Source organism: Macrobrachium nipponense, chromosome 18, assembly GCF_015104395.2.
Source record: "Macrobrachium nipponense isolate FS-2020 chromosome 18, ASM1510439v2, whole genome shotgun sequence".
Classification (NCBI taxonomy): Eukaryota; Metazoa; Arthropoda; class Malacostraca; order Decapoda; family Palaemonidae; genus Macrobrachium; species Macrobrachium nipponense.
The window spans coordinates 71822929-71840413 of NC_087211.1; the positions used below are offsets into that span (position 1 = coordinate 71822929).

At 33.3% G+C, this 17485-nt stretch overlaps 1 protein-coding gene across 1 annotated transcript; it reads left to right on the plus strand.

Annotated features, from left to right (window-relative positions):
- Positions 1-1466: 1466 nt before the first annotated feature.
- LOC135197140 (uncharacterized) lies at positions 1467-12907 on the plus strand. Its single transcript, XM_064224110.1, has 9 exons — positions 1467-2049; positions 3085-3145; positions 4594-4740; positions 6413-6534; positions 7190-7348; positions 9316-9511; positions 10540-10761; positions 11515-11707; positions 12477-12907. Exons 1-9 carry the CDS (start codon positions 1520-1522, stop codon positions 12491-12493), a joined length of 1647 nt encoding a protein of 548 aa, XP_064080180.1. The 5' UTR covers positions 1467-1519; the 3' UTR covers positions 12494-12907.
- Positions 12908-17485: the final 4578 nt, after the last annotated feature.

The following is a 17485-nucleotide window of genomic DNA, read 5'->3' on the forward strand; positions in this document are numbered from 1 at the left end:
TGTAATCGTAAAGCCGTTGGTCCCGTTGTTGAATAACCACTGGTTCCATGCAACGTAAAAACACCATACAAACAAACAAATTTGACTTCATATCTTGTAGAAATAATTCTATCGTTTTTATTTATAACTGGTTAATAAAAAATTTCTCTCTCTCTCTCTCTCTCTCTCTCTCTCTCTCTCTTCTCTCTCTCTCGCAGATTCACATTTTTGGTTTTCGAGCGTAGCTCATTCATCTTGCTTGGAACACTGCTACGTATACCGGAGCTTGGAAGTGAACAGGGAATAATCGATGAGAAAAAAGAAGGCTGTTCGAAGAGGGAGAAGATAAATGAAGAGATGGAGAGATAGACAGATGACACGTTCCCCAAGTGATTACGCCGATAACGATGAATTTCTCCGCCGATAAGGAACGAGGTTGGCGTAGAGGTGTATACTATAGGTAGTTTTCACGCTGTCTTGTACAGTACTTTGCGTTTGAGAGGGTTTCTTCTTCTTGGTTTCGACCGTCGGTTGTTTTTCGTGAATTTCTTACGGTTTCTGAAACATTATGGATTCGTTTTGCGTTTTGGTGCCTTTCACCCGGTTTCTATCATTGTGACGCTTCATTGGAGTTACCAAGGAATTTTTGGCGTTTTTTGAAACATTCGCATATAATTGTATATTGAGTGCTTTTCTTCTGGGTTTTGAAACCGATGGTATTGGTGCTTTCAGTTCAATTTTGTACTTTTAGTAAACAGTGATTTTAAGTTCGTTTGCGTTTACGGAAAACATTGATGATCATTTCTTCGATGTTTCAGCACATTTTATCCATTTACTCTATGAAGTGAAGTTAGTCAGTGTTCACAGTGATCCTCATCATGTTCCAGTGATGTTTAAAAAAAAACAAGCTTTATTTCATTACTAGATACACTCTCAGAAATTATGAAATATTTTCAGTGGTTTCCAAGTTGCATATATTTTGTGATTTTAGAAAATATATTATATGAAATATCTCATTTCATATGCGAGTATATTCGAAGGTTGATTAATTATCTGTGATCTTTACACCATTTCCAGTTTGAGGTTAGATTTTACCTAGGACTGATGTAATTGTATATATGTGTAAAAATATACGTATATATAATACATATATATAATATATATATAAATTATATATATATACATTATATATATAGTTTATGTAGTTTATATATATACAAACATTACACCAGTCCTACGTAAAATCTAATCACATAATGGAAATAGTGTCAAGATCAAAGATTACATACTCAGTATATATATATATATATATATATATATATATATATATATATATATATATATATATATATATAATATATATATATATATATATATATATATATTAGTATATATATATTAGTATATAATCACTACGTGCTCGTGGATCACGTTTATGAAGTCAGCATTACTGAAGAATCTGTTGCTTTGTTCTCGTCACTTTTCAGGATTAATATTTATTGCCCGATAATTATACAGCCATCTGTTTCCCTCGCTCTTAATGGTTAAAATGTACCACATATCGACTCGTGTTTGTTTGTTACTGTGTTGTAGCACAGCAGTTTTTGCCAGCGATCCCACAAAGTCGTACATCGAGTTGCCGTTAGTTCAGGCTCACGAGGCATCAGCCAAAGACATCACTGTGGAGGAATTCATTGACGTCAGCTACCAGCCGGTGTTGATAACCAACGCTCTCGACGGGAAGACCATCACCGAGTTGGCCCCCTGGAGTTTTGGGCGACTGAACGGCAGCCTGGAGGCTGCGACGACGTTCTGTGCAGTCGCAACCGTCGCTGGAGATGCGACACCCGACGATACGGAAGAGGATAGAGGAGAAGTGGAAGGAGCGAAAATAAAAGAAAACGAAAGAATAGAAGATGAAATCGAAGAAAATGGCACGAAAGTCCGTAAGAACCAGAATGAAATCGGAGGAAAGACGTGGGACATTGCAGAAGTGTCCCTTCGGAAGTTCGCATTAGAAGGCCGTGGGTTCTCCGATGAAGCGTTCGTCAACGTTACCAGGGATATTGGGTAATTGTAGTGATTCGGTTGTATCGTTGGCGTGCGTTTAGTGTGGTTGTATATTGCATCATATCTTGTATGAGTGTTTGTGAGCTGTTTGAGTTTGATAATATGGCATTCATCATATCTAAGCAAGTTATGTTTTGCATTATTATATATATATATATATATATATATATATATATATATAATATATATATATACCATATATATATATATATATATATATATATATATATATATATATATATATATATATGTGTGTTGTGTGTGTGTGTGTGTGTGTGCGTGTGTGTGTGTGTGTATGTATATATGCTTTTATATACACCTACATATATATTACACACACATACACACACACACACACATATATATATATATATATATATATATAATATATATATATATATATATATATATATATAGTAATATGCGTGTGCTTGTATATATGAAATATATCTTGTTTTAGATGTAAATGTTCCGCTATCAAACTGAAATAGTGCTAAATCATTAATACAGGATATGACAAATGTATATATATGTATATATATATATATATATATATATATATATATATATATATATATATATGTATATATATATATGTATTTCACCATGACATATATGCTAATATAGATTTGTTTTTATCTTACGAAATGGCTAAAATTTCATTAATTTTGTGGATGACATCTTCCCTTTCAAAGGAATGACCTCCACTCATTGCCATTATCTGCTTCTTCGAACTCCGTCCAGTCATCGATGTTCCCAAGAGTGTTTTTGAGAAAAAGTTAGATATTTTCCATACAATCAGAACTTATGGTTTAATAATTGGCCATCCATTGGCCTGTCTGGTCTCAGTCTTCACCCTCAGAAATATTCTTCAATATGCCACGTCTCCCAAGGCGTAAACGATCGCGGCCTTCTTCCACTACCAGTCTGAAGTTCTTGTTCACTTCTTGTACATTTCCTGTTCATTTTCCCCCTTGTTTTAAGCCTTTGATTTGGCAACTCCCTCCTGAGACTCAGTGCTTGTTATCTCTTCAGGAAGCTCATCACACTACCAGGATTTCTCGAGAGCTTTGATTTCGATGACGTCATGAGAGCCGTGAGTTTTATTTCATTTTTTTTTCCAGAACAATTCAAGCGACTGAAGGTAAATTATGCAAGGACTTGCTTATGTTTCATGGTGCGATCTGTTTGGTTTTCCCCGTCTAAAGGTGTTGAATTACCTCCGCTAGCAAAGTTTGACGGAAGTTATTTGTTAAACCTTGTTGTTTGTTTATCTAATTGTCAAATAACCTTCCCTGGAATCTATGAATGTGTGAGCTATGCACAATGAAGATTTCATTAGATTTTGGAATCGTTTCTGATGCATATTTGTGTGTGTGTTTTTTCGATGACGGTGTTATGTATTCTGATTGCTTTCTTGAGTTTGCTCTGTGTTTATGTCGAACAGAATTATTTCATTCTAGGTAATGATTATTGACAATTGAATGTGGTATTATGGATAAGCCTCTACTTGTTCCTTGATAACGCATATCGGATCTATACAGATCAGCCTCTTCATGTATTTCTAGTATTTAGATGTAATGTTGTGATCAGTACGTTTGCAAAGGTTAAAACCATTGAGAAAAAATTTATGGTATCGAGCTAAAATATAGACAACAAAATGGTAAATAATAGTATTTTTAACTTTTTGCAGACCGTTTCAAACAGGTCGTATGTATTTTCACCACAGAAAATTAATGTTGGTAGAATAACATTGGTATTTTAATGTTAAAAATTATATTGGTGATGAAGATTGTTATTATTATTAGAGTTACAAAAATACATATTGCAAAGAAATGTAAAATATTTATGAACCAGGGTGATCAAGTTTCACTGAAAAGCTTACCCAGATGTGTTTATATACGGCATAATTTAAATTAATGCACTTATTTGTTAAAAGCACTCAACGGGTATGTGACTAGTCGCTGTTTCTGCCAGTCGTTGTCTGTTTATTTTTTCGACACTGAATAATATTTTTATGAAATATCTAACTCACAATCATCAACTATTTCAACTTATTTTTTATTTTTTGACCGTGAATAATATTTTTATGGAATGTTTAACTCAGTCATAAACTTTTTTTATTGACTAAATAATATTTTTATGAAATATCTAACTCAGTCATCAACTGTTTCAATTTTTTCTGTTTTTTGACAGTGAATAATATTTTTATGGAATGGTTTTAAACTCAGTCATCAAACTTTTTTTTTTTCTGACAGTGAATAATATTTTTATGAAATATCTAACTCAGTCATCAACTGTTTCAATTTTTTCTGTTTTTTGACAGTGAATAATATTTTTATGGAATGTTTAACTCAGTCATCAACTTTTTTTTTTTTGACACTGAATAATATTTTTATGAAATATCTAACTCAGTCATCAGCTGTTTCCATTCTTTTGGTTTTTGACAGTGAATAATATTTTTATGAAATATGTAACCCAGTCATCCTTTTTTTTTTTTTTACACTGAATAATATTTTTATGAAGTATTCCAACTCTGACTAGGGTCTACATTACACTCGAAGGGGATGGACATCACAAATCGATAAGACCAGCAGGTCCTTCTACAGCGCCTCAGTCCTCTGCATGGTCGAAGGACGCGTTTCCGTCTCTTTGACTCCATTCCCTGTCATCCGGTGGGAGGACTTGACGGTGGGTAAAAATATTCATCTCTGTAACTGATGAGTGTGGAGTAGTGAGATATGAAAAAGTGCAGTTTTATGCATATGAATAATCAATGGTCTGCCATTTTCGAAAGCCATTTTTTTTACTATCATTATTATCATTATTATTATTATTAGTATTATTTTTTTCCTATCACAGTCATCCTATTCGACTGGGTGGTTTTTATAGTATGGGGTTCCGGGTTGCATCCTGCCTTCTTAGGAGTTTATTGCTTTTCTCACTATGTGCGCTGTTTCTAACATTATTATTATTATTAGCTTCAGTGAAAATGAAAATCAACGCATTTATACCCAAAACACATAAAATAAATACGTTCAACATATTGAAAATTATAAGAATGACCTTGAATTTAAGTATTATCCAGCTGAAGGTAGAGTTATCTATATTACAAAGATAAACTAAAACCGAATTTGAATGTAGATAAATCTGCCTTCAGCAGGAAAGTATTTCAGTTTAACTTTATTTTTATAATTTTCAGTAATTGCATTATTATTATTATTATTATTATTATTATTATTATTATTATTATTATTATTATTATTATTATTATTATTATTATTATTACTACTACTACTACTACTAAATTCTTCTTTCAAGACGGCTTGTTCAAAATTGCTCACAGTTATTTGTATGTTTTGAAAACCTTGCTTTATCACGATTGTTGGTGCTTGTCTCTGCGAAAATAGATTAGAATTGCAAAGTTTCAAGTAGTTGAACAATTCGAACGCCGGTTGATTTTGTTGCAGATATTGATGTATGGTTGGGCGAATATCAATTACATTTGTATCACCTTGAATTATAAGAGTGGTCGAGGGGTTGGTAATTCCCTCTATTTTATATTGATTTTGTAGTTTATAATTTTTTTATTTCCTGTAAGATTCTTTGACATATAGCCTAATAGTTCAAAAGGAGTCAAATCCGTCATGTGATATATTTTTCTAAACGTTCTTCCAGTCTGCATCAAAGACAAAGTATTTTGAGGGTAATTTTAGCTTGGTTTGTATTTAATAGCTTCATATTTTGCTGTTGATTTAGTTAAATGAAAGAAAATGCGGTAAGTCTTGTCAAGGTTTTGTTCTTCAGAGAAATGAATAAATGGAAATACCTATTTAACCAGTCTGTTTGTTAGTTTTCCATATAAAACTTATAGAACTTTACTTTTCTCTCGTTATAGTCTGGTAGTCTGCCCACATACACAGTAATGCAATGAAATACATTTTCACATTCCAGTCCGGAAATTTGGCAGAATAATCGCAACAATTCCAATTTCGGATGGTATATGAGAGAAGTTATTAACGCTAAATTGCCTATGATTGGATCTTTTCTTTCCTCTGCATTCCCCCCTTCAATCTTTTCATCATGTATCCTTGGAGGTTGATTTCATCTTATTCCTTCCTTCTTCTGTCAGGTCTGTGCTGGTGAGATAATTCAGGTGCCTTGTGTAAACAGAAATACCTTTCCAAACTCACAGTTATATATATTTTATAGTAGTATATTAGGTAAAGTTTTAATCCTTTTTTTTGTCATTACTTGGTAAAGTATTCGCCATTTTAGTCATATATTAGGTAAAATGTTAAGTTTTTTAAAATCATATATTGGGTAAAGTGGTTCGTGAAATCTGATTAAGATGTGTTTACAGTGCCAGGGGGACTCCTGTACCCTGAGGGTAGACGAGGCAGCTTCCCATGCCTTGCCCGATCAGATGTTTTTGGTCAAAGCTGAGTTAGGTCAACGTGACTGCCTTTTCATGCCGCTGGAATGGTGAGTTTTTCCAGAATTGTTTCGTTTGAAGCTTCCTTTTTGTGAGTTGCTCTTTATGAAGTGAGTTTTGAAGAGTACAGAGAAGGAAAAACTGAAGTCATATCTTAAAGAAGAGTTGCGTTTTTCACAGTTAACTTTTTAAAGAGCGAGAAAGAGAGAATAACTGAAGTCATATCTTTATGAATAGTTGATGTTAGAAGACTGTGTTTTCGAAGGGCGAGTAGAGGGGATTAATATGAATATGTTAAATTTTCAGTGATGAGTTGATGTTTGTCATTTGAAGAGTTTTGGCTTTTAGCAAAACAGATGATGAGAAAACTATAATCGGATTTTGTTAAAGCCCAGCTGTTGCTTACGCCGTAATTACTCCAAATATTTCTTATTCCTCTAAACATTAATGTGACAATTGTTTGTTGCAGCACATTTATCTTCTTTAGAATAATTTGCTACTTAAAGTCATAATACTCATTTTGGCTAATAGAATTTCATATGCAGAAGGAACAAGTTGTAGAAATGCGCATTTACCCAGAATACCTGATCAAAATAAAAGTGTAAACGAAATTCCTTAGGAAATTTGTATATACTGGTAGGATGATCATTGTTGTTGAGACGGCAGTTCACGATAAAGGAAATCAGAATTAAAAACTCCTTATAGGATGTGGCAGGCATCAGCCTCCGTAGACTCGGTCGCCCTAAGGATCATCTGGGAAGACGACCTTAGCATTCGCGATGACGTTCTGGATGACCTTCTGGCTGAAGGCGAGATAAACCAGGATGTCCACGAAGGACCTCATCTGAAGGAAGATACTGAAAGGTAGTTAACTTTTAAGGTGTTGCTGTACTGTTTAAACTCTAAACATTAAAATGGTGTCGTCTGGGGTGGAAAATAGTAATTTTATTAGTCCAAAAGGACAAGGCTCGCGCTGCCTACAACACCTTTAAGTTCTTGATGTCCTTTGGGAATCATCAACCGAAAGTCACGAAGGCCTTTGAGGATACGTATTATTTTTACCTTGAGCGCCAGTTTTATTCGTCTATTGAATCCACACCAATGTCTGATAAAGTACACTGTTTATAACAATTAATTTATTCATTTCATCATTAGTTATTTAAAAATAGTAATATAGAAAGTAAGAATAATTTCATGCCATTTAGTGTTATATAACTTTCTCAGATTATAAATTGCACTAACATACAAAGTTGATTTTTTCATTAGAGTGCTCTATATAGAAGAATCCTGGATATTTTTACACTGCGGTTAATTCAGTTATAATTTCCTCAGAGGCGAAACAACACTGTTCATTTAACTCAAGGAAAGAGTAAACCATTTAATATCAAATATGGGAGTTTTAAACAATTTTGACACATTTTGAATTATGCTGGACCATGACGAACTCTTGGTGAGGATCTTTGACCATTCATGCTTTATGACAAAGGGTTTACGGTTCCATAATGACATAATCAGCTTAGTTAATACCCATCCGAGATATGACAACGGTTTGCCAAGTCATCTCTGTTATGACTGAAAAATTATATATAAGACAATAACCATAGAAGCTGTTTGTATTTACCACGATCTGGTTACCTGTTCAGTAATCTTGTTTAAATCTGGTCATCAGATAGCTTCCTCCTCTCTCTCTCTCTCTCTCTCTCTCTCTCTCCATTGCATTTTCCATTAGAATGGTAAGTTTAGAGTTGCTTGTAGATGTCACGAATCCTGCTCCAACCCTCACATAAGAGTGGCCATAGTACATTATTGGAGTCTCTTGGATTCAAGTAATATCTTCTGTATTTTGGCAGTTTCCCCTTGATACAGATTGTATCTCCTAGATTTCGGTAATATATCATGAATGTAGACTGCTTCCCATGACATTATCCTCTTGATCTAGGTATTATTCTGTTTATTAGATTGTATTCAATGACTGTATCCCCTGAATCTGGTAATTATCTGGATCTAGGCATAAATCCTTTCCCGGTAGCATTAGGGAATGATGGAAAATTAAAGTATTATCGTTATTAAAGACAATGCTCGGAACTGATAGACCTATCCAAGAAAGGTGCCTAGTTAAATTAAGCTGCAAGATGCTTGTATTAAAGGAACTACGTAAATAAATGTAAGCGATTTATTCAGCAAAGGTCAACATTGTAGAGAGTCTTAACATTTTTATGATGAATGCTTATGCATTTTTTCATACCAAAAACCATTTGTCTTTTAATTTAATTGTAAATTTATTTTTTATGTGAACTCGTGCATTTATCTATGCCAGGGAAGTTACAAAAAATGTAGCTTAATCCCAATTGAAGTAACAGATAGCTCATTGCAAAGTCAATGTCTAGAAGCTGTCATAAATTAGGTAACATTCTTGGCTTTTGTAGCAGAAATCCAAAAGGTCAACTAACTAAAGACAGTCTATGTGTCAGTGTTGGAGAATTTGTACTTTTCAGTTCTTTATCATCATAAATGTATTTTTTAATTATCATCATTGTGATTCGTGCAGGGTTGGGTATTCATATAACTATTAATATGCTTATGATTTTTATGCATTTTGGTGTTATAATTACAGTTATCTTCGTTGTCATGATTAATATTTGGGTAATTATTATTATCATCGTCATCATAATTTTGACTTTTGTCGTGATCAGGATTATGACAATTGGAAGTAAAATTATTATTTTGAACATAAATATATCAAATATAAATTGCTGATATTGAGCTACTGATGAGATCATTCGCGATCAGGACAAAATTGACCAAGAGGCTTCTCTTTTCATCACTAAAAGTAACCTATCCGGTCGCAAAAAGAACCGAAGACGACACTCCAGTAGTAGAACCCTCTGGGAGGTTCTTCCTCGCGGCCTCCGTCGAACTTCTCCCGTCCTTTGGTCAGACGAGAACCCACTTCTGCATCTCGTTAAATTCTACCTTCTTTCCAGTCAGCGGAGAAGCAAGGCGCAGTTCCTGCATGATTTCAGAGTTGTGAGTCCCTTTGTATATGTCTGAAAAATGTCAGAACATTTCTCTTAAATCTACGTATTGTAAAGGCCACCGTGACCTCTGTTCTTCACTGTATCTTAATATTTTTGGATACGCTTTCCAATGGAGAACTTGCAAAGAGAGAGGAAGTGAATGGGGAAAGTGTGTTTCCCAGGGAGGAATCAAACCTGCGCTTGGTAGAAGAGTTAGGATCTTGCTTAAACCATTACACTGTCAAGGAGATAGAGAAGCTACAAGGTTATTTTAGCAATCAAATTTTGAGTTAAAATCTTAAAATGTGAACCTTTCTTTCATGAAACTTTAAGATACCTTTGTTTGAGTTCACCTAATGCAAAATGGGGCTTATCACACTTGAGAATAGTTGTAAACTAAAAGGTACTATCATTGAATTGAAAGAAGTAATTGTTATTACCATTATTATTATTGCTGTTAACCTTTGAATCTAAAATGGTGTATCTCAAGTTAAGCAATAGTTTTTAGATAACATCGCCAATACTATAAGCACTTACTATAGTCGATTCACATCAAGCGTGCATCTGATGTCTAGGCCCGTCCCTTACGACGCTCCTGATTGGCTGTTGATAAGCCAATCACAGGGCTGGAAACTCTCAGTCTCTCGAGAGAGTTCACATAGGAAGGATGCATGTTCCACCTCTCCTGAAAAACGTATACCTCAGGAGAGGTGGAACATACATCCTGCCTATGTGAACTCTCTCGAGAACTGAGAGTTCCCAGCCCTGTGATTGGCTTATCAACAGCCAATCAGGCGCGTCGTAAGGGACTGGCCTAGACATCAGTTGCACGCTTGATGTGAGTCTACTATAGTGAATTTGTTTATTGAAATCATAATTACCGTTAACAGTAAATAATAATAGAGTTGTGGTAGGAGTGGTAATATTAGATGATAACGATGATAAGTAACAAGATTAGTAGATAGTGACTGTAGTAGTAGTAGTAGTAGTAGTAGATCTTTTTATATCGAGTCTTATCAGCAAGGAATCTTTATACAGGATCGAGTTATTCTCCCCAACTTGGTCGACTGTCCTTCCGAGTGCCAGGCCGCTGCGAAGAACATCTTCATCCTGTTGGATGCTGATTCGGATGGCATCCTTTCCGAAGAGGATGCCTTGCATCTGACCCAGGACGCCTTCGATGCCCTGTCCTCCGAGTTGGATGACCTGATGGATGAACTCAGAGATCTTGGGGTTGAGCAGTGGGAGACAGTTGCTAGGGTAAGGCAGTAGGTTGTGTGTGTGTGTGATTTTTCTTTCATTTATTTGTGATTTCATTGGTTTTACCATGTGATAGAATCAAATAATTATGCTTATATTACCTGTAACTATTTTCGGTTTATTTATCATATCACAGAGGGAACAGTGGCGAAAGTAAATCTCTCTCTCTCTCTCTCTCTCTCTCTCTCTCTCTCTCTCTCTCTCTCTCTCTCTCTCTCTCCAGGGTTGTTGAGGAATGACTGTTCATTTCTATTGCGAATAGTCATATGGAAGAAGCCTAGGAGCCCGATTAACTTGCAAAGCAAGCATCCACAAACTAGACTGCCCATGAAAAGAATATAAAGTAAAAATCGACAAAGCATCATACACATACTATATACATTTATGCATTAGTTCATTCGTGTATATATATATATATATATATATATATATTTTTTATATATAAATATATATATAAATACATATATATATATACATGTATGTATATATATATATATATATATATATATATATATATATATATAATATATATGCATGTATGTATACAGACATATAAATATATTATATATATATATATATATATATATATATATATATATATATTATATATATAGACAATATTTGTATATACATATGTATGCATGCATTAGTTCCTTAGGTACACACACACACACACACACTTTCTTAAACAGTTATAAGTCAGATCTACGAAACTGGCGCACATTATTGTTCTTATTATTATTATTGTGTTAGGCCGGTGGAGATTCGGAGTTCATGGGACGGGCCAAGGACCGCTTGGTGGAGGGAGCGAAGGCCTCCATGAGACGCTGGGTGGAAGGAGACATGGACGAACAGGAAGAGAGGAGCTTGAAGGAAAATAATCCCAGTTTATACGAAGATATCCTGGCAGCCAGGGAAAGGAAGGCATCTGGCACTGTCAACGAAGGTAATAATAATAATAATAATAATAATAATATAATAATAATAATAATAATAATAATAATATGGCATTATTTTTGGCTTTCTAAATAGAGAAATTTCATGGAATTTTGATGTTATTTTTTCATGTTTAACGACTAAACAAGTGCAAAAATTAACGCGATTCGAAATAAATATATATTAGAAGAATTTCATTCTTAATTGTAATAGATCAAGATATTTTTTTCTCTCACTGAATTGGACTATTCCTATATGATAGTCAAAGAGATTTATTCGGTCATGACTTATATATTGATAATAAAAGTGGTGGAACTGAAGACTGTTATCGTTGCTTCGTTCCCGGCAGTCGCCGACCAGAATGCTTACCGCTTTTTGACAATGTTTATGTTTGCGATATTTGCCGCCTTTTGTTTATATTAATACGTTTATTCCCAAAGGGTTGGTACTAAACACGGCACCCATTTTTGCACGTAAACTGGTTGGCCAGTTATCGAACCAGAAGGGCGCCATAGTAGTCTTCAGTTTTACCATGTAATTAATATATTCTTTTACGGATAAAACCATCGTATTTCTTTTTTTTTTTTTTTTTTTTTTTTTTTCCAGCAAGGAAGAACTGTGATGTGATGTTTTCTACGCATGTCTTGCTATCAGTTAGTTCTGTTTGTGAGGCACCATTTTCTATAGTGTGTCTGTCGTTTAAAGAAAACTGCTATGAATGGAATCCTGATTTTACGGCTAAAACCATCGTAATTTTTTTCCCTTTTTTTCTGTTTCAGGCAAAGAAGAACTGTGATGTGATGTTTTCTACGCATATCTTGCTACCAATATAGTAAGTTAGTCCTGTTTGTGAGGTACCATTTTCTATGAAGTATCTGTCGTTTAAAGAAAACTGTTATGAATGGAATGCTGAGTTATTTGAATTGTTCATTCACTATAGTGATTCGTGCTGCATGCATTGTCTCTTTATTTGATATCTTTTGTTAGAATTGCTTGTTGGTATGCAGGCCTGTAGCGAGGGGGCGTGTCGGGGGTCGAACGACTCCCCCCCAAAAAAAAAATATTTCTGGAAGTCCATATTGTCTGTGACTGTCCTTTTCATTGAACTGTACTTTCAATGTAGTAAATAATTATACATACTCTTTAGAATATTTGTTAATTATTGTCTTTTATTAAGTCAAAGTATATAAAATAACAGCAAATAAAGCAATATGCATGTTAGTGTTAACTTATTATTCTTAATATAATTAAAATAACATTTTCAAGTATTTCCTCTTTTATATACCTATATATGCAATGACATTTATAGTAGAAAAGGTCCAGTTTTGGGAAAAAAGAACCCCACCATAAAAAAAAAAAACTCTGGATATGGGCCCGGTATGACTGCCCCAACGTGATATATATATATATATATATATATATATATATATATATATATATATATATATATATATATATATATATATATATATATATAATTATGTTTATTACGTAACTGAACTTTAATATTTGTTTTTTTTATATAAATTTATGCAGTTGTAATTTGGTTAAAAGCGTTCACTGTCGTACATTTTGTGTCTGATCAGTAAAGATGTTGCATGAAATGTTATTGGTACCAGTTGACTAACACATGCCCCGTGCATTAGAAAGTAGTTATAAGCTAAGATATAATAAAAAAAAGACATGTATGTAGTTGTATTTCCATTGTGCCTGCATGTTATCTTTTTTTATCGTAACCTCATTTGAGACAAAGGTCAGAGCTTCATTAAACAATTCTTAATTTTTTATGCAAGTATTCCCACACCTTCACTGATAAAGCTTGGTTAATAGTGCTTTCCGTAAAATTGATACATTCTACGCATTTAATTTTAAGTAAATTGATCAACTGTATACATTCTTAGGCTCATGTTTGTATTCTTTCTGAATCTTTCTTTTATAATATTTCAGTTAAATTTCTTTCAATTATATATCTGTTAGTTGATAGCATGATTATTCTCACTAGAACGGAAACTGCATTGCTCTCTGCATATCTTATATTTTTCCATGATTTTGCAGCGTGATCAACATAAAGAAACCCCATGAACGACCAGGGATTTGTTATGCGCACCCTTATGTATTGTCTGAAGATTTCTTTAGAGGTGCCATTTTTCGGGTTATTATTGTTGTTCTTAAAATCTACATTAACTCCAAAGTTCCTAAGGGTATGGGGGGGGAATAGTTTTGGATATGTTTCTCCGTTGTTATTGTCACGAAAAAGTCTTCATTGTCTTTCTTGATGCATTCGGTAGCATAGACTCATTTTTTATTATCTTAATTGTTTTCCTAATTACACCTGATTCGTGTGAAATCGTCGCAATAAACCTAGAAACGACCAGTTACCAATAGCGTTTCTATAGACTCCCAGAAACTGACGTTTTCCCAGTCTTTCTCTCCTCTCCTCTCCCTCCATTACTCCCTTCCTCCCTTAATAGCTATAATAGATTCACGTCAACCGTGCATTTGATTTCTAGGCCCGTCCCTTACGACGCGCCTGATTGGCTGTTGATAAGCCAATCACTGGGCTGGAAACTCTCAGTCTCTCTCGATAGTTCACATGGATAGGATCCATGTTCCACCTCTCCTGAGGTATACGTTTGAAAGACGTATCCCTCAGGAGAGGAAGAACCATATCTTGCCTATGTGAATTTACGAGAGACTGAGAATTTCCAGCCCTGTGATTGGCTATCAACAGCCAATCAGGAAGCGCGTCATAAGGATGAGCCTAGACATCAAATGCACTGTTGATATGAAGCTACTATAGCTGTTTGCTTCCTCTTCAGGGATGAGGAGATGGCAACTGGAATATTTCCGTGTTTAGAATAAGGAATCTTTATGCCAGCAAAGGTTCTTTTTCTGTGCGTAACCTCTCTAGATACTGAAATCACTCTCCCACGTTTTATATTTTGTTTATTGCCGTAACTTGTAGTGGAGTTTTATTTATAGTTATAAAATGTGGAATAAGTATTTAATAAGTAAACATATCATAAGTTACACAAATGAGACTATGTTGATTATGATTTTTTATTTTGATAACTTACTTTTTCTTTATTGCCAAATTTGGGTTTTTTGGGAGGTGGGGTGGTTTGTGTAGTGGCTTCCTTTTTTTTTCTTGATTCTTACGTCATCCTGTCATTTCAAGAAAACTAATTAGACATTTTCTTATGAGATCAGGATTCACTATTCAGCTTATTTATTTATTTATTTTATTCTTTTATTTTTGTCACCTTCACTAAAGAATGTCATCCATCCAGCCGAGAGCAATTAGAAGTACACGAATCATAAGATTAAGTCGTAAGTCATGTCGTTTCAGGATATCCTTTATCTGTTATCCTGTTCTGAAAACGGGCTTGGTACTGTTTGAAATTTAGATCCTGTTCGGGGATAAAACTTGGAACCACCTTGAGAAACTTCATAACCTGTTTTCCTGTCTGCTAAGCCTACAGCATCGTTTAGAGTAACAGGATACGATATTTGAACAGGTCCAGACTTAATTTAATTAAAGGAGTGTGACAGCATAAATATGTTTAGCCTATAAGTATATATATGTGTGTGTATAAAAATATGCATATGTACATATAAATATATATGTATATAATGTATTTTTGTATATGTATATACATGTGTGCATATAATATATATATATATATATATATATATATATATATGTGTGTGTGTGTGTGTGTGTGTATACATGTGTGCATATGATTTATATATATATATATATATATATATATATATATATATATATATATATATATAGAATAATCATCACATCGAACCGTGATTCATTTATATATCATTGAGCTACAATTTCCAAATTTAATTTAATATCTAAATTCACTCTACTTCGGAATTGATATATTTTCATATATGTACCGAAGGGGAATTTTTTTTTTTTTTTTTTTTTTTTTTTTTAGTTGATAACAATTTTCGCCCCACTGGGATCGACTGTCCAAGTGGACGGGGACGAAATCAGGACCCAGTGACGCTATCAAGTCTGTTAGCTGACTTGATAGCGTCACTGGGTCCTGATTTCGTCCCCGTCCACTTGGACAGTGGTTTCGATCCCATGTGGGGCGATTGTTTATTGCAACTAAAAAAAAACCCAAAAAAAAAAACAAAAAAAAAAAAAAAAAAAAAAAAAAAAATTCCCCTTCGGTACATATATGAAAATATATCAATTCCGAAGTAGAGTGAATTTAGATATTAAAGGAAATTTGTAGCTCAATGATATATATATATATAATATATATATATATATATATATATATATATATATATATATATATATATATCCAAAAGGTAAATTGGTTAAATTAAACAAGATATAATGGCTTATACTGTTTACATCTATCGCCAACAATTCGTTTAAGGGATCAGCTTTTCATTCTTGTGTTTGGTCACTGGCTGAGTGGGTGACCATTTGTGACGGTCAGTCAATGTGACATTTGTAAAAATTCTTTTCGAACTGTCACTAGACCTGAAGGAATCACGGTGTGACCTGCAATAGGTCTTGAGAAATCAGGTCAATGAGAGAGTGAGGCCTTTTTGTACGCTTGAACCCAGGAGTTCTTTTTCATTTAAATATGCTTGTGTATTTGTCTTGTCTGATTATATATATATATATATATATATATATATATATATATATATTATGTTTTATAAATACAACTATATATATATATATATATATATAGATATATATATGTATATAAATATATATGTTTATTTATTTATTTATAAAGGTGATGCCACGGAGGAAAAAGAAAAGACGAGAATTGCCAGATCTTTTGATCTACACGACCCTTTACTTGTGCCTCAAGTAAAGGATCGTTTAGACCGAAAGATCTTGGCATTCTCGTCTTTTCATTTTCCTCCGTGGCATCACCTTTATTTTTTATACATAGAATCACATTTTATATAATTCATGATCAAGTTATTCATACATATAATATATATATAGATATTTATTATATATATATATATTATATATATATATATATATATAGATATATATATATATATATATATATATATGGTTGTGTGTGTGTGTGTGTGTGTGTGTGTGTACATATATACATATATATATCTATATATATATACATATATATATATATATATATATATATGATATATATATATATATATATAGATATGGGTAATTTGGCAATTGAAACTATCCCTATATAAAATACACGGTGTTGCTATGTCTTGTTTTCGATTTATTTTTATAGTTAAACACTAACTTCATTCATCGCAGACATGTCTTTGTTACAAACACAAAATCAAACATAAGACGTGTAATTCTATTTTCCGTAATAGAATATCGAACGAAACCAAAAGATTTATATGTAGTACTGTAACTGCTCTAATTCATATGAAAATGGATAGCAATCTACAATTCCCTGGTAAAGTTCATTGCAGTGGATATTCGGGGTAACCAAGTCTTATTTGAATATTACGGTCAAGATGGATAAAACGACTGATTGGTAGGTATTTGGCGTCATTGGAAGGAGAATGAGAGAGAGATGATAGTCCTTTACATTTTGAAATAATAGATTTTTATTGTCTAATTATAGTGAGTTAATTATTTTGCAGCCCACTGTTGGACGTAAACAAAGCTATAATCCAAAGCATTTAGAACACGAATGGCGAATAATATTATAATATGTATATTATATAATATATATATATATATATATATATATAAATATATTACGTCTGCTGTGCCAGAATATTTACCTCATTA

Bases quoted from the DNA above. Each gene is read 5' to 3' on its own strand.
- LOC135197140 (XM_064224110.1), top strand. From the start codon at position 1,520: ATGGTTAAAATGTACCACATATCGACTCGTGTTTGTTTGTTACTGTGT. The intron at 2,050-3,084 runs GTAATTGTAGTG...TTATCTCTTCAG, and splicing joins AACGTTACCAGGGATATTGG to GAAGCTCATCACACTACCAG. The intron at 9,512-10,539 runs GTGAGTCCCTTT...ATCTTTATACAG, and splicing joins TCCTGCATGATTTCAGAGTT to GATCGAGTTATTCTCCCCAA.